General features: G+C 37.9%; 2 protein-coding genes across 2 annotated transcripts; both read left to right on the top strand.

Moving 5' to 3' along the window:
- LOC119774795 (trace amine-associated receptor 1-like) lies at window positions 1–5,844 on the top strand. Its single transcript, XM_038272474.1, has 2 exons — window positions 1–1,005; window positions 5,771–5,844. The coding sequence occupies exons 1-2, from the start codon at window positions 105–107 to the stop codon at window positions 5,842–5,844; spliced, it is 975 nt and encodes a 324-aa protein (XP_038128402.1). The 5' UTR covers window positions 1–104.
- Window positions 5,845–14,006: 8,162 nt separating this feature from the next.
- LOC119774787 (trace amine-associated receptor 1-like) lies at window positions 14,007–14,948 on the top strand. The gene has a single exon (XM_038272467.1). The coding sequence runs from the start codon at window positions 14,007–14,009 to the stop codon at window positions 14,946–14,948; it is 942 nt and encodes a 313-aa protein (XP_038128395.1).
- Window positions 14,949–18,124: the final 3,176 nt, after the last annotated feature.

The following is an 18,124-nucleotide window of genomic DNA, read 5'->3' as shown; positions in this document are numbered from 1 at the left end:
TGAAGAAGACTCACAGAAACTAAAGTCCTTGTCCACAATTCTCTGAAAACAGGATAGTTTCTTTTAATTATTTTTTAATTTTGTTTTTCAATAGGATTAATGATATGGTTGAAGACCGAAATCTTTGTAATAGATCAGCACAGCTGCATGGGCTAAACTTGACCTATTATGCATCAAATGTTTTAGTCCTTATTTTGTCACTTCTGATAATATGTGGGAATCTTCTTGTAATCATCTCTGTCATTTACTTCAAACAGCTGCACACTCCAACAAACTACCTCATCCTCTCTCTGGCTGTGACTGACCTGCTTGTTGGAGCTTTAGTTTTGCCTTTCAGCACAATATTGTCTTTAAGCTCATGCTGGTATTCAAGTTATTTACTCTGTAAAATGCGTGGTGTGTTTGATATGTTACTTTGTGCATCGTCCATTTTAAACTTGTGTTGCATATCCCTCGATAGATATTATGCAGTGTGTCATCCTCTTACTTATAGAAGTCGAATTAATGTTCGTTTTACTCTAACTATGATCCTTGTGAGCTGGACTCTCTCAGCTTTATTCTCAATCATCATCACAGTTCGTGGGAAAAGTGAGGAAAATCCTAGTAAGAGATGTAGGATATTTATAGCTACAAAGGAATCAAGCCTTGTGTCAGTTTTGTCATTTTATATTCCATCTATTATAATATCAACCATTTATCTTAAGATTTTGATGGTGGCAAAGAGACAGGCAAGAAGCATACACAACACTTTAAGGTCTGAGACAGCTCTTAGCAAGATGGAGAAAAAGGCCAACATAACTCTGGCTGTAGTCCTGGGAGTCTTCCTTATGTGTTGGACTCCATACTTTTTTTTCATTGGTTTGTACAGCACCAGAAAATATGCAATACCAGCCATAGCGATGGAAGCTTTTAAATGGCTCGGATGGTCAAATTCTGTGCTGAATCCATTGGTTTATGCTTTCTTCTACAGGTGGTTCAGACATGCTTTTAAAATGATAATTTCTGGTAAAACATTCAAAGGAGATTTTTCTAATTTAAAATTGATTTAATCTATCTATCTATCTTGGTTATAATTGTTTTTTCTCTTTTTGTAAGTAAACACAGTGTTCTTTATGGAGGTAATTTCGAAGTATTCATGCATTATACATGTAAATTGAAGGTAACACAGAATTAAAATAGAGCTTTGTAACTGAAGATTTTAGTTTTAGTTTTAAATTAGACAAATGTTACACCTCTTCAAATGTTGGGTACATGTACACACACTGTGTTCTTTGAGTCACATTAAAAACCTTTTACACTTTCTGTTACAGTTATGCCCTATGTGGACTCCTGTTTAAATTTGATTTTGAGTTTTTAGGTATTTATGTCATTCTGTTTTGTTGGTCATTGGTTTCTTTTCCATTTTGTGTTATATTTAAGTAGTGTTGAATTCTCTGGGTTGCTCTCTGTTGCTCCCTTGTGCAAGTCTCTAGTGATGGTGAGATGAAGCCTCATGAGGCATTGAACCGTTTGGCCAGATTGCTTCAACAATCCCCACAGTTCATGAAGCTTCATTTAAACATGTCACCACCTACTGGTGGAGTGCAATTAGTAACTACAATTAGTAATATAATCTGTGATTTTTTTGTAATTGTTTTTTTGTTTGTTTTTTCCCCATTTAAGTTCTATTGAAATTTTTCAAGATTGGTGTGTATATTTTTCTGTCGTTTTAGTGAAATAAGTTCAAGCAGACAATGGAAGGGCTTGTGCTAACTGGGCAATAATGAGCAAAAGGAAGGGTGTTGAAATAATAGTTTTAATAATAGTTTCTCCACAGTTTTTGGTTTTATTCTGGTTAGAAGTTATGTGTCCAACCAATCTTTTGGTTAAACTACCCAATCTAATTTGGTAGTGTTTTTACCCAATCTACTAGGGCTAACCAATACAAATTGGTCACATTGGCCAAAATACTTGTTAAGTAGCATAGCAACTTTCAAAAGTCTAAACCAGGTCCTGAACCAACAACCCTTTGATTGAAGGGCAATCCCACACAGCAGATGCAGTTTGTAATAGAAACTGTCCTTTTAGAAGGAGTACTCATATCACAACCAAAACCAGAGGCATGCCCAGATTGTGATTACTTTAATGTTTAATCTAACCAAAACTGCTTTAACCAATTATTGCTTAAACCTAGCTTAGAATACAATCAAACTCTATCCAACTTCCACCAAACCTGACACATATATTTATGTCTCACCATCAGAGGTGATGATGCAAAATTTGTTTTTGCTAAACTATTTGTGCATTATAACTTAAGAGTTTTGTAATTGCATTTTTTCCCTATCTTTTACAATACAAAAAAATGTTACACCTCTTCAAGTTCTTCAGTAGAAGTACACAAATTCAGCTTTGTAACTCACAACAATAATCTTATGATTCCTCAGTTCTTCACCACTTGATCTCAAACAAATGGTGCAAAACAAAATTTAAGAAAATCTTTCCCACATTTTTTATTATATATTTTTTCCTTATCACAACTAAAAGTTAGTTAACACAACTGCACAATCGGCTGCTCTAAGTTGCAAATTCAGTTGTAAGCTTCAGCTTTGCTTAACCTTTTGCTACAATTTCATGCTGGGATAGAGCGAAAATTATATGCAACTTGTGCATAGCGTACATAGCTGTACAGCAGAGGGCGCAATCTTCTCAGTCAGTCTGCACCAGTCTGGGGCTCACTACCATATTTCCTTTAAAAACAATAAGGTCCAACACAGTTTTATGAGAGAGACACCAAGAGAGTTATAATAGCTTATACAGTGATGGGCAGTAGCGCCGCTACATGTAGCGAAGCTATTAGTTTAACTACATGTTAAACTAAGCCCCCCTAAAAAAAAATCACTCCAGACAAACAGTCTCCTGCAACACTATTAATACTATATTTATTTACTGTTCTTCTGCACTGTTACTGTTACAAATGCTATATCTTACATAATTGGCAATAATAATAATATTTTTTCTGCTGCCATTACCATCTGCCTTTTTGCACTAGCATAAGTATTGCATATTTTATATTATTGTACATTTTATATTTTATTGTGAAATTGAATCTTAAAATTTTAGTATTAGGAACCAGTGATGGGCAGTAGCGCCGCTAGATGTAGTGAAGCTATTAGTTTAACTACATTTTCCAGTAGCTTGACCGTAGCGTCGCTGCTTTATTTATCAAGTAACTTTCCTGTAGTGACGTTATTGCTTTGATCAAGTAGCGATGTAGCGTCCACAAAGGCTACAAAATCCAGGGCAAAACTAAGAAATGAAACCAGGTTTTCTATTTTGAAACAACAATCAGCCACAAAACTACTGTAAATAGCAGTTTCATCTGACGCTCTTATAAGTGGCGTAGTAGCACAGGCACACTCAGTAGGGTTAAACAAGCGCACCCTTTCCGAAGCTGTCGTTCTATTGGCTGGAAAGGTTGCTAGGCAACGATCCAACTGCAGTCTGAGAGCGAGCAAAAAAAATCCGCAAGCAGAGCCTACGCCTTTGAGAGCGTATCTGAGACTCGAGCACAGCGCGGTTTGTGCGCGAAGAGAAGGAGGCAAGCGAGAGGAGAAAATATCTGTTCAAGAAGCATTAAATCTGAGAGAAGAAACAAAGATTTGAGAGAGAAGAGAAAATAACAGAGAGAGAGCGCATGTTTTGAGTGTGAGCATTATAAGTTTTGAGTGCAAGAAGATGAAATTCTTTTCTCAAATTGAAATTATGTGCTCTTGCATTATGGCAGGATAATTCTCCCATATGTGCCACTAAGATACTATAATTAGAGAGCAGTAGTGAAACTTCCATATTGTATTTTCATGGCCTAGTTTACCTGACCGGATGTTTACATAAATCTGTTTTTAGGCTTTGCACAGATAAGATTTTTTATTTATGGAGGAACAGCTCTACCGTATATATAATAAATACATAAATAAATAAATGCTCAATAAATAAATAAATAAATAAGCATTCAATTAATTGCCCCCAAAAATACAATGAATAAATATGTAGGTAGAAATTAAATTATATGGTGAGCAGGGGCGGATCTAGGATTCTAGGATATCAGGGGCTTAGCCCTGAGGGTTCAGATGCTGATTTCTGCTTTCCGTCTTTTTTTTTTTTTTTTTTGCTGCCTCGCACACAAAACTACAATTTGTTTGTACTTCAACTTACCACAGCAGAGAGACACGGAGAAACATCTTATTCAATCCAATCTACTTTATTTATATAGCACATTTAAAATGTAAACATGTTCACCAAAGTGCTGCACATATAAAATACATTAAAAAAAGTAATAAAATAGACTAAAATTATACAAGAGAACAATAAAATAATACAATAAATTCAATAAAATAAAATGTGACAATCAGCTAAAACAGTAAAAGACACAGAGGACCACACAACTCCAGAGAATAAAAGTGGGCCTTCAGACGAGACTTAAAACACATGGAGGGGCAGAGCCATCCAGAGTCTGGGACCAACAACAGAGAACGCCCTGTCCCCCCTGGTTTTAAGTCTAGTCTTAGGGACATATGTCTCACCGTCCACTGAAAGAAAAAAATAAAACAAAAAAGTTTTTCAGACATCATAAACTAATGTGAAATAAAGTACAATAAAAGGCATCCTATTTCCTTACTGAAAGCTACCTGTGACCCTGGCTGGGACCTCAGCTGCTCCTTTATTCTCAACCCTTTTTCATCTCCTGTCTCTCCTCTTTTGCTTTCTCCCCAAATTTTTGTGACATCCATTTCTGTTGATTTTTCCCCTAACTTTCTCTTCACTCCTTCCTCTCCTGTCTTCCTTTCATTCCTTCCTCTCCTTTGTCTTTACTTATTTTGCTGTGGTGGCAGCATAAGGCTATGCCGGCGTGGCTTCAATTGAGCAAATCTGTCAATGATGTTATAAGGAGTTATAGCTTGCAGGTTGTCCTTTTCAATGGACATGATGGCTAGATTATTGAGCCTGTCTTGGCCCATGGTCCTCCTCAACCATGTGTGAAGACGTCGCAAGGCACTGAAGGAGCGTTCACAGCTGCAGCTACTTACTGGAATTGTCTGGGCCACTTGGAGGACCGCCTTCAGACTGGGAAACATGTCTCCATCAAGTAGCTTGAACACAGTGGCTGCATCAGGGACTTGCTCTTTCTCCATCCTTCTCATAATGAAATTTTTTGCCACAAAGAGTTCTTCTGGCTTCAGCTGAATTTTGTAATGCAAGGCAAGGCATTTGAGAGCATCTTCAGAAAGAAATGTCGATGAGTTCGGGTTACAGGCTTGAATGCCTGTCATAAGTGCCTCTCCTACATCTGAAAACCGACGGGTGAGCTCCCGTATCATCCGGTCCAGACAAGGATAAAAAAGCTGATGTCTGAAATCATCAGAGGTGGTAGGATTGGAGGTTGACCCGCAGGCTGACTCCACCACAAACTGTTCCAATCTTTTTTGTTTCTGCCTGGGACCAACAGGGACCTGGATGTGGTTTTCTTCACATATGGTTCTGGCCTTCATAAACACATCCTCAGCCCCTGCATTTGTGCGGAGATCTGTCAGGGTTTGAACAGTTGCCATTTTATATTGAGCCGCTCTACCCAGGTCCAAACTCTCCCCTTGCAGGTACCGATGAAGCCCTTCAGCTATGCTAAGGAGTTTGGCAAACATCACAAGCAGGTAGATGGTCTTTAGCTTGGAGAGCTTTGCCAGGATCCCTTTGGCCATGGCTGTCTTCATGTTGCAAAGACATGCCAGAATTGCAGGAAGGTTATTCAAGCCAGCATTGACAGACTTCACCTTGCAAGCCCATCTTGTTGTGGAGAGCTCCACAAGTTGAGATGGTTTTAATCCCAGTTGATTTTGGATTTCTATAAACTTGTTGTGGTTGACAAGAGAGTTGCTGAAAAATGTGTAGATGCTTTCAAGGAGATTTAAGAATGTGGTGGCTTCAGGTATAGCCTTGCAAGTGTAGCACAGAACAAGGTTGAGCTCATGTGCATAACAGTGCACATACACAGCTTCAGGGTGTCGCTCTCTGAAGCAGGCCTGAACATCCCTCACTGGTCCACTCATCACCGCTGCTCCATCATACGTTTGTGCAACACACATGAGGTCACTTAGATTGTGAGACTGTAGCACTGCCTCTATTCCATCTACAATTGACTTCGCGTCAAAACTGTCTAGCTTCTGTAGCCCAAGAAATGCCTCTTTTGCCGTACCAAGTTGTGTGACATAACGGACACAGACAGCCAGCTGCTCAGTGTGGTGGTTTCTGGCTTCATCTGCCATCACAGAGTACATTTTGGATAATTGAATTTGTTTTGTGATATTTTCTGTTATTTCTTGTGAAATGCAGGTGATCATTTCATTTTGGGTCGAATGGGAGAGAAAGGGGTCAAACTCTTTGAGGAGTTGCATGCATTCGAGGAAGTTGCCTGGATTATGACTGGTGTCTTGCTCATCATGCCCACGGAATGGGATGCCTTGCTTCCCTAAAAATGTGGTTACACCCACAAAGCGCTTAAGGTATTGCCGCCTCTCTTTTGTTTCTGCTGCGCTTGAAGTATTTAGCTGCTCAATCACATCCCCATGACTTTGTGTGCTTTTAAAGCTCTGCCAACAAGTCATGCTTGACATGTGGAGGGCACTTTTCTCAGGCTCACCTACCGTGAGCCTGAGAAAAGTGGGCTCAAAAAGCCCTTTTCCAATTTGAAAAGCCGGAGCTACTGAAGAGAGTATCCTTGCTGGTGCAAATATTCTGCCTTCCATAAATCTGACACGAAAAGCAAAATGTAGAGTTCTAGGTGATAGAGTACTCTAGCCATTTAAATTGCTCAAACCAGCTTTTGTTAAAGGCTCTCTGCTGGGTACCAAACTGGCTGAGGGGATACTGGGGGAGGGACACCTGCTTTGGGCCACTTTCTGGGGTCCCTAAATCAGAATCTGGTAGTCCACCTGCTGCTGTCCCTAGCTGGTCAGCCCTACATGTAGCTGTGCTATCTGCAAACAAAACCAAATCCCAACATTCCATCAACTCAACTGAAAATAACTAAATCTCACCTCATCAACTCACTATTACCAATTCAAGTTAAGTAAATGTAATCTAACAATGTACATCTCAAATTAAAAACTTCAGTTATCTCATGACAAGTTTCATATAGAGCAGGTTTAGACCTATACTTTTAATAAAATAAAATAAAATTAGACCTGCACATTCACAAACCTGAAACAGCACTTGTTTGTGGTGGTTCACTAGCTGATGCTACTGCAGATGACCCAATGTCTGTACTGCAGGATGGCAGCTGACCTATATTTCAAATTATACAAGTTAGTTCCAACCGAGTAATTTGAATGGACAAGAGACTTTGCAATGACTGCCAATAATTTACCTATAACAGCACTGGGACTGTTCACAGGTGTATCACTTTGCTAAACAGGCATTCTAAGAACCGTTAATTATCGTTAATCTATTTGACCTATGATCAATCGCACCGCAAAATGGACGTATTTCCAAAACATTTCATCAGACTCAGCAGGACAAAGGAAGGAGGGAGGCAGGATACCAGAGATCAGATCAGCTGATATGTGGATGTAAACGGTAAAAAGCAGCGTGTTGTGTGGAGACACACTGACAGGAAATGTTTACATGTTGCCTAGCAACAGCAACGTTTAGCTTCGAGCAGGCTACGAGTTGAGGAACTATTTGTGTTGGCAGAGCTAATCAATATTTAAATAAACTAACAAATCACTGTCTTTTGTCCCATAGTACTGTTAACTAATAAACTGTGTTTGTAGAATTGTTGTATTAAAACTTCTTCTCTTTACCTGTGAGGCCGGGACACACAACGTCTCAAAATCAGCCAAAGCCTCACATACCTGGGACATCAGTCTGTTTGGCAACAGCTGTTGGTGCTGCTGGGTATGGTGCTGGTGCAGCTGTCTGCTTTTTGAAAAAGCTTCTGATATCCGTTGATATCCGCCACTGGCCTATCCTGTTAAAATTTGCCGCGGGTGCTTGAGTCCTATAAGCTGTCAGCGACTAAGGGAAACACTTCTTCTTCTGTACAGGAATGCTACAGGCTGCTTTCCTGCTCATGCTGCCACTCTCTGGTCAATTCCAGTACTGCACATTTTACTAAGATCGGCTCAGAAGCAAGATCCGGGGCTCTTGGGGAAACATTCGGGGCTGTAGCCCAAGTAGCCACCCCCTAGATCCGCCTCTGATGGTGAGACATAAATATATATATCACTTAATTAGCTTGTTTATTTTTTTCACCTTCTTTAAACAGTTTAATTTGTTACTTGAATCGATTTTTTAATTGAGGTCTAAAGAAGTTTTCTCTAAGGGACACCCTAAAGAAATAAGATGCCTTTTGTAGGGTTTTGTTTTCCCTAGAGATGTCCGTTGAATGCAAACTCATAGCCATGTCTAGATGTGTAGAACACTACACCGTACCTTTAATTTGGTTCTAATAACAGCAGATTGTTTACTAGTTTGTCTACTAGTAATTACTCCAGTTTTTATTTTAATATGCTGATCATAAAGCAATGTTTACACTGTGATATGTCATTAGCTGATCTTAAATAAATATTCTAACCAGTGTATCAGACTCATTTTGAATTGACATTAGCTTGGTACAACGTTAAGTAGCTTCTGATGTAGTTAAGCTACTGTTAACACATTAGTGTAACTTAGCTTGCTATAATTCTTTAGGTGGTAGCTTTTGTGTAGTGAAGCTTAATTTATTGCTGAGTAACTGATAGCTTAGCTCACTACACTGGACAAGTAGCTTGCCCAACACTGAGTTTATACCAGTTACGAAGGCGTAAACTGAACTCTGTTGGACTGAGAGACACAGCCACATTAGGGCAGTAATGAGACAGATCATTGACACAATACAAGGAAATGGAAGACTACATTATTGAGATGAATTGCTGATTGTCCTACTGGAAGAGTGAAAAAGAAAAGGCACGCCAAATAAGTACAGGCATTCACTTGATAAATGGCATTAGCTGAGGAGAATTAAAGCAAAGACTTAGGAAGAACGTTAAGAATGAGACTGACCCCTTGTTCACACTCATTTCATCATCCATGAATCTTCCTATCTGTTGCAAATAGTTATTTAAGTGAAACCTATGTGTTTACAACCAAGTCTGTGAAATGACCTTCTCCCTCTGTTATTTCTTGGAGGATATACGGACATTTCATCATTCTGCTTATTTCTATCTGTATTCTCCCACTCTGCAGAATCTGTTAGATTAATCTCTAATGTTCTGCTCTCTCTGCTTTTTCTAACAGTAGCTTCGCCTCACCTATTCCTTCATGGTTGTGACTCCATCCTGGAGAGAAATATCAGCTGTGCTGCTGCCATCAACACCTTTGTTTATAGATGTTTGAGATCAGTCTGTTTTTCAGTGTAGTCCTGTTTCTCTGACTGGGACTAACTGGATGTGCTCTCTTCATTCTCTGACATGGGAGTTGGCTCGGCGCTCGTCTGCCTGGCTGTGTGTTTCCTGGACAGGGCCGCCTTTTACAGCTGCTTTTTGTTTCTCTGCTTCTGTCTCCTTGAACCCCAGTCGGCCTCAGCAGATGGCCACTCACACTGGGCCTGGGTCTGCTGGAGATTTCTTCCTGTTAAAATTGAGTTTTTCCTCTCCACTGTCGCTACAAGCATGCTTAGTGTGAGTGATTGCCTTCGAGTGAATGAGGCGATGCAATCAGCTGGTTTTCCTTAGATAGAAAACTTTTAATCAGTTTGATTGGATGATCTGGTGAATTGTAAACTGCCTTGAGATGATGTGAGTTGTGAATTAGTGCTATATAAATAAACTGAATTGAATTAAATTGGATTCAGGAATTTTTCTGGTGTTGACGTCTAGAGGAAGCTGAAGGGGTATGAATAAGTATCACTTTTCCTGCCATTCTTCAGACATAAGCACTAAACAATACTTGTAATTCAGTTCAATCAAATTTATTTATAAAGTAACAATTCCCAACACATGTAATTTCAAGCCACTTTACAGAGATAATTCAATAAGATTGAACAGTCAGGTGTCTTTCACACACATACACTTAAAAGCTAATAGTTATGAAAAAATATAATAATGTTGAGGTGGGAATTAAGTAGGACCTTTTTCCCAAACTCATTGCTTTTAGGGTTTCCCAGAAACCTATATCTAACGCTCAATCATATTTTTAATAAACTGGGTTAAACCATATTCTCAACCACATCCTCAGAAACAACGAGTCAAAAAAATACAGACGTGAGTGGGAAGAGGTAATTACCTGGCTGAATGGCAATAAGACTGATAGGCATACTGAAATCACACAAAATTGATCAATAGATCAATAGACAGGTTAAGATGAGTCTGATATACGAACAGGAAGACACAAACTTCACTCTTCATGTACCTCCAACGCCTTCTGGCACTGTTTTAGTTTGATGATTATTTACCATGTTTGAATAATAGCCAATGTTCATGAAAGAGGCAAAATCATGCTTTAAAACAAAGAAAATGAACATCAAAACATCAAATCATGGAAATAGTGTAATACATGACCGTACATTGATTGATAATATTTCTAGTGTTTTTCTGTGTATTCTCTGTCAAAATGTTTAGATAAGGAATTTGAAATTATATATCAAATGACATGACCGAGGGGATCTTTTTGGCCCACATACGGAAAAAACTGTTTTAGATGGAAGATTAATAGTATCTTTATTTGAACAGTAAGGTGAGTTCACTAACACCCTTGATTGTTTGCTGAGAGCCGTGAAGGAGAGACAGCATTTGAGGTCCGTGGGAGTTTGCCTGGGGTGGGGGTTGGGTTCCAAGGGGATTCGGGGGAACAGAGCCAAATCAGGCTACCTTTATCTGGACCTAGTGAGCACTTACGGGATCGCTGGTAAAGAGTAGGGAGGTAGATCAGATTCACAGCGGAGTTCTTCAACCTGGGGTGGAGCAGAGAGAGAGACAGGAGTTAACTCGAGGAGATCAAACAAAGATTCACTAGGTTCTTGCGCAGGGAGATACATGCGCTCAATAGAGAACGGTTAAGGATCTGGCGAGGAGATGTGGTCGATCTGCTCCTTAAATCTCAAGCTGCTAATAAGCAGATCTGGAACATGTGGAGCTGCCAGCACACTGCTTCTCCTCCCAAAGCACTCCTGCAAGAAACCAACACTGCTATCCCCCTGATTATGACCTCAACAAAATGTGTGATTTAACAGAGAATGCATATGAGTTTAGTGTTTTTATTGTAGCTTTCGAAAACAGTTTGGCTTGAGAACAATTAGTTGAGATATTTAATATTTAGTACATATTTACAACATTCTCTATAGCCCATTCCATTAATAAGGATCCCCTTAGTGCTAGAATTACTGTGTTTTGGTAGAACATACAATAATAACTAAGCTGTGTGCATGCGGGACTTTGCTATACACTTTTCTAATTGTTTGTTTATGAGAATGTGTGTAATTATAGCTTAATATATATAACGATACATAGTATTACAATAGTAATGCGTTTGATTTTTTGTTAAAAAAGATCTCAAAATGCAACAGAACAAAATAGAAAAATACAATCTGAAGTAAAAAAAACTGAATGCTTATATATCAATCGAAAAATGCTTAATTTAAACATACTTTAGGTTTTTATATAGCAACAAGTGTTAGTTGAGCTGTCACTTAGGAATATAGGCTTTAAATTTTTACTGTAGCAAACACAGTGATTGACAACGGATTTCCTATGCTAGTGAATTTAAATCTTTAGTGTTCATGTATTGCTTTATCTCCAAAGTATGATGCTAGAAAAGTTTGAAATTAACCTTGAAAATGCTTGAAAAGTGCTTACATTTTACTGTATGAAAAGTGAAGAAGCCATGCTGTACTGTAGCAAAATTTTAAAATGAAAATGAAACGTTGATTTCTCAGTGTTGGATGTTGAACCTGTTATATATTGCTGATGCAATGCAGCAAGACTCACACGGAGCAGATTGTGAGGGACAGGATGTTATGTGTCAAAACAAAAATAAACATGGCAAATTTTCAAAATAATAAACAATTTTCTATGGTAACTTGCCCTTACTTCAGGAGTCACCATGATGGTCAGTCCGAAGCCTTAGAATACCAAATTTTTTTCTATTTTATCTAACTATTGTAATGTTGTAGACTTCCATATTTATTTATTATATATAATTGCTTATAATTGCTTTAATGTGAATAGTTTATCTTGTTTATTATTAGTATTTACAGCTATCTCTACTATTTCATACTTCTGGATTGGGCTGCTCTGGAACCCGCATAACTAATTTAATTTCATGTCATGTTACCGCGTTGAAATGACTAATAAAACTCCTTGAAATATGATGCTGAACTTGTATATTGTTCAAATCTATCATTTTAGTATTTGACTCTGTTGATATTATTTAGTGAAGGGAAAACAGGATAGGAAGGAAAAGGCTGAGTAAAAACAACCTCCTCTTTGAGCCAAGCATCGAGAGGAGTAGTAAAGAGAGGAGAGCTACCAAAATACAAAAGGAAGTTACAGCGCTTGAAGTGTATACGTTTTAAAAGTCCAGTGTTTATTGCATGATAATTGAAGTATTTTATAAAATTGTAATAGAAATATGTTCAAATACAAGCAGCCAAAATTTGTTTCCCTTGAAGGGTGGCTGGGTGCATCCTTTGAGATCGGGTGAGGAGCTCATTTACCCGGGAGGAGCTTGGAGTAGAGTGGTTGCTCCTCCATGTCGAAAGGAGCCAGCTGAGTTGGGCATCTGTTTAAGATGCCTAGGATGCCTCCTTAGGGTTTCAATCTTGGAGATTTTTATTAGGTGAAAGACGGTCGACTTTATTACTGTCATTATGTGCCCCTGAAGGTTCAGGTCTGAGTTGATCAATATACCTAATGGTAGGCATAGTTTGGAGTTTCTAGCTGTGTTTACAGAAGCTCTGTGCAATGCCTATTCTTCAATCTTTATTTTTTATACATTTGCAAAAAGACAGATAATTCTAGTTTCTACGTGAAATAGAAATCTCTTTATGAAACAGTTACATAGAGGAGAATGTTGGATATGATTAACTCCATCCTGGAAAATCACATACTCTTCATGATGTGCAGGTCACCCATAGAAGCACCTTCAGTCAGAGATTCAGTTCATCACGCTGCACCACAGAGCACAACATGAAGTGATTCCTACCTGTGGACATAAAACTGTTTAATTCATCTCTCTGACAGCAACATCTCTTTCATTTTATTAATTTATTGATTTTATAAGTTCACTATGTGCAATAACACAGCCATTTGCAATAATTCTATTAAATGTACTGAGCAGCATTCTAAATTGTAAATACTGTAGATTTGTATTTATTTATTTATTTATTTATTTTTGCTGTCTTATACTTACAATCATATTTTCTCACTTCTGTGAGAAATGGTCTATTCCTAAATATTATTTTATTATGATGAAAGTAAAAACATTAAATATATTTGGTGTTTAATCCAATATATATATGAAATACATAAAGTACTGCATCCTTTAATATGAACTACTGTTGTCCCAGCCCTCCCAGCTTCAGCACTCGACCCAGATCAGATTTGTGGTACACATGCAGTTTCACATAATCTAAAAGATCAGAAATAAGATGCAGGGCAGGCCATAAAGATTTAGCAGTAATATGTTGATTATTCTACACTGTGACACCTGGTAACATCTCACCTTGGATACCAAGGACTTCTGGCCACACCCATATGGTAGTTAAGCCAATGACCACATGGTCATGGAATTATAAATCAAGCTCAAGTATGCTGTTTAGTCATTTGCAGACAGGAGACAAAACTCTCTACACCTTTTTTTTTCAAAGCTTAGAATAAATAACAAAGAGCACTAAAGTCTCTGATAGCGCTACAAATCCTGAAGCAAGTTGCCCAAACTTGTTTTTTTAATCATTGTTTTTTTTTTTTTTTTTTTTTTTTTTTTTATATAGGACTAAAAATATGGTTGAAGATCAACATCTCTGTAATGAATCAGCAGAGCTGCATCGGCAAAATGTGACCTCTTATGCTTTAAATGTTTTTGTTGTTATTTTGTCACTTCTGATAATATGTGGGAATCTTCTTGTAATCACCTCTGTCATTTATTTCAAACAGCTGCACACTCCAACAAACTTCCTCATCCTCTCTCTGGCTGTGACTGACCTGCTTGTTGGAGCTTTAGTTTTGCCTTTCAGCACAATATTGTCTTTGAACCCATGCTTGTATTCAGGCTATTTGCTTTGTAAAATGCGAAGTCTGTTTGATATATTGTTATGTGCATCATCCATTTTGAACTTGTGCTGTATATCTATTGACAGATATTATGCAGTGTGTCATCCTCTAACATACAGAAGTAAAATTAATGTCCGTGTCTCTCTGACTATGATCCTTGTGAGCTGGACTCTTTCAGCTCTACTTGCTATAAGCATTACAGGACGTGGATTAAGTAAAAAAAATCCTAACCAGAAGTGTGCTATATTTGTAGCTACAAAGGAAACCAGTCCAGGGCCATTTATTGAATTTTACATTCCTGCAATTATAATTTTAACAATATATCTTAGGATTTTGATGGTGGCAAAGAAGCAGGCAAGAAGCATTCGGACCACTGTAAAGTCTGAAGCAGCTCTCAGCAAGATGGAGAGAAAAGCTAACATAACTCTGACAATAGTGCTGGGAGTATTCCTCATGTGTTGGACTCCTTTCTTTTTGTCACTGGGTTTATACAGCATGGGAAAAGTCACAATACCAGACGTGGCCATTGAGGTATTTAAATGGCTTGGATGGTCCAATTCTATGTTAAATCCATTAGTGTATGCTTTCTTCTACAGGTGGTTCAGACATGCTTTTAAAATGATATTTACCGGTAAGATATTTCAAGGAGATTTTTCAAGCACGAAGCTTTGACATAAACAAATGTCAATTTGTTTGTTGCTGTTTTTCTTTGTTTTTTATTCTGAAGATGTGGGTATCATGCATGCAGTATCAATAAAATAATACCGACAAAGCTTATAACAGATACAGCTTATTTTAATGGATTACATTTGTTAATGGCTATAACAGACATTTGTGTCTTTCAAAATGCAGCAATTAGCAAAACAACTAGAAAATGTTTTTTTTATCCCTCCAATAAAGGAAAATACAGGTATTTTGCATTTGTTTAATGTAAAGTCTTCTTAAAGTTATAGCCCATATCATTAGTTTTAACAAGACTGTTCATTAATATAGTAGAAATACAGAATCTGTCAGTAAAAGGTTCTTGCCTGATTGTCCATTGTCAATTAAACAGCTATTAAACTTAGTAGCTCTGACTTGATATGTAGCAGCTCTATACAAAGTGTTTTGTTCAGGGGAGCTTATGAAAAACAGTTTAAAGTAAGACTGTTTAAAGTGATTGTAAACTGTAATATTTTTATCGTCCAATGAACTGATAATTCTAATTAAAAGTTTCCACAATTATTAACCTTTCTCTGATTTGAAGCTTGAATTAAGCAGAAGCACTATAGAAGCTGATTAATTGTACAACAACTGTGTTGACCAGGACAGAACAGGGTCTCAAGGCCCTACCTTACTTTACATTTATTTCTAAAATGACTGTGTCTGCTTTAGAAGTGATTCTAGCTCATAGCTTTATAAAATTATCGTTATTTTTTTCATTTTATTCTGTACCCCATCAAACATGGGGACAGATGGGTTCTCCTCATCCTCCGCAGGAAGTACATGTGCTTTTGTGCAATTTTGATTAGTGAGTTGGTGTATACAGTCCAGGTGAGGCTTTAGTCAAAAATCAAGGAAATCAAAATCTCAAATTAGACCTAGTTGAATAATGGAACATGTGAAATTACGGGAACATTTGTAGTTATTCCTGCATTAAGCGATAAAATAATTAAAGAATCTGTCCAAACCATTGTATTATGTTTTTGAGTGATTCCCTTCATGTATACTTTGTCAAACAGCTGTATATTGCTTGTTCAGTCTCAACAAATAGGCAAATGAAAGCATACATTTGATAAAAGATTAAAAGAACTAGGAAAAAACTACAATAGTGATGATGATAGTATTTCTTTTGAGTGAACTAAACCTCAGAATCAGTTCACTCAAATGATTTGTTCAAAAAATTTGTTCACAGAACCTTTCAGTTTTGGTTTTACAGTTGAAATAGGCATTAAGGATGGCTTTGGTCAGATTTAGTGTGCCGTTTAAGGAATTTTAACAGCATTTTCTTTACTTTTAAAATAGAGCATATCTTTAGGTACATTAGGTATTCTATTTATAGACCTTTACAAGCTGTTTATGTTCCGTATTAACTAAAACAGATAACATAGATGTGACAAAGGATTTAAGCTCTAACCTTACCTTATCATACCTTATTTAAGTTCTGGTAGCTCAAATTGAAAGTCATATAACATGAAAAAATAGAATTTTATCACGACTAGTAATTCGTAATTATCTCGTAATTATGAGATTTTATTTTGTAATTATGAGATAGGATCTTATATTTATAAAATATATCATATTTAGGAGATCAGGAAGGACATTCATTGCAGAGCTAAGCTACATGAAACGTGAATATTGAGTGGGTTGTCGGATTTAATATGCTTTTAGGTATGTGACACTGGGAAATATTGAGTTTCCTCAATGTGGATGGAATCATTTTGAGTTTGTCAGCATTGTCCTTAAAGGAATAGTACACCCAAAACATGATTAGCCTTCATTTTCTACTCACCTCCATGCTGAACAACACTCTGGAGTACTTTTTTGATATCTCAAATGCATCTGGAGATCTGGGAGGCTTCTTGCTGTCTGCTGACATTCAAATAATGGAGGTCCATGGCGCCCGAGACAGAAAGGTCCATAAAAGTCCACAAAAACGTGTCAATATTCCTCCATACTGCTCGTCCAATGTAATCCAAGTGTCCTGAGTGGGTAGCATCCAGAATTTACTCGAAACGAAGTCATTTAGAATGTTTTTAGAGCATAAACAGTAGTGTATAGGATTTCCTAATAGCGCCCCCATGCGCGCTCACGATTCTACGGAAGCCGGCAGACCAAACCGGAAGGAAGTGCGCATTCAGCGTCTGGTCTGCCGATAATGCAAGCGTAGAAGAAGAAATGTGCTGTTTACCTGTGCAAAGAAAGAAACAACGAAAGAAAAATGTCTGAGGACTTCAGTGTTGAGGAAGAGCATGAGTTCTTTGCCGAGCTGAATGCGCTGGTTTGGTCTGCCGGCTTCCGTAGATTCGTGAGCGCGCATGGGGGCGCTATTAGGAAATCCTATACACTACTGTTTAGGCTCTAAAACGTTCTAAATGACTTCGTTTCGAGTAAATTCTGGATGCTACCCACTCAGGACACTTGGATTACATTGGACGAGCAGTATGGAGGAATATTGACAAGTTTTTGTGGACTTTTGTGGACCTTTCTGTCTCGGGCGCCATAGACCTCCATTATTTGAATGTCAGCAGACAGCAAGAAGTCTCCCAGATCTCCAGATGCATTTGAGATATCAAAAAAGTACTCCAGAGTGTTGTTCAGCATGGGGGTGAGTAGAAAATGAAGGCTAATCATGTTTTGGGTGTACTATTCCTTTAAGTCCTTAGAACTGTTCAGGCAAAAAAGCGCCCTCTGACTTGCTGGAAGGCGTATTGTTCCTGCATGAGCAATTAAACCAGCACGGGATGCTTTATGGCTATAAATTAATGCATCTGACATGCATTCCAGCTGGCTTGGTGGTGTCCCAAAGAACTGTCCGCCGGTACCATCTCAAAATCCTAGATCCGCAAGGAGTAAAGCTGGTTTCAGAATAGTTTAAAACGACCAGGTCCCAACTATATGTGGCATGTTGATTCATATGAAAAACTAAAACCATACGGAATCTCTGACAATGGAGCTGGTGATGGATTTTCACGTATGGTCATAAGGCTGCATGCTTACTCCACAAGTAGTAATCCAAGGGTTATAGCTGGGTACTTTATTAATGAAGTGAAACACAGGAGCAGAGCTCCAACGCGTATCAGGCCCTCGGTACAGAGAACTGTTCAGTGGAACAGATGCAGATATTTTTAAAACGTAATCATGAAGAC

This window comes from Cyprinodon tularosa, unplaced genomic scaffold, assembly GCF_016077235.1.
Source record: "Cyprinodon tularosa strain WSP-4 unplaced genomic scaffold, ASM1607723v1 ctg831, whole genome shotgun sequence".
NCBI lineage: Eukaryota > Metazoa > Chordata > Actinopteri > Cyprinodontiformes > Cyprinodontidae > Cyprinodon > Cyprinodon tularosa.
This window is presented reverse-complemented; position numbering and strand designations above follow the sequence as displayed.

What these genes read in the sequence shown, in the direction of transcription:
- LOC119774795 (XM_038272474.1), top strand. Translation starts at nt 105, where the DNA reads ATGGTTGAAGACCGAAATCTTTGTAATAGATCAGCACAGCTGCATGGG. An exon ending in TTTTAAAATGATAATTTCTG is followed by an intron (nt 1,006 to 5,770) that starts GTAAAACATTCA and finishes CCAGAATTGCAG; the next exon opens with GAAGGTTATTCAAGCCAGCA.
- LOC119774787 (XM_038272467.1), top strand. Translation starts at nt 14,007, where the DNA reads ATGGTTGAAGATCAACATCTCTGTAATGAATCAGCAGAGCTGCATCGG.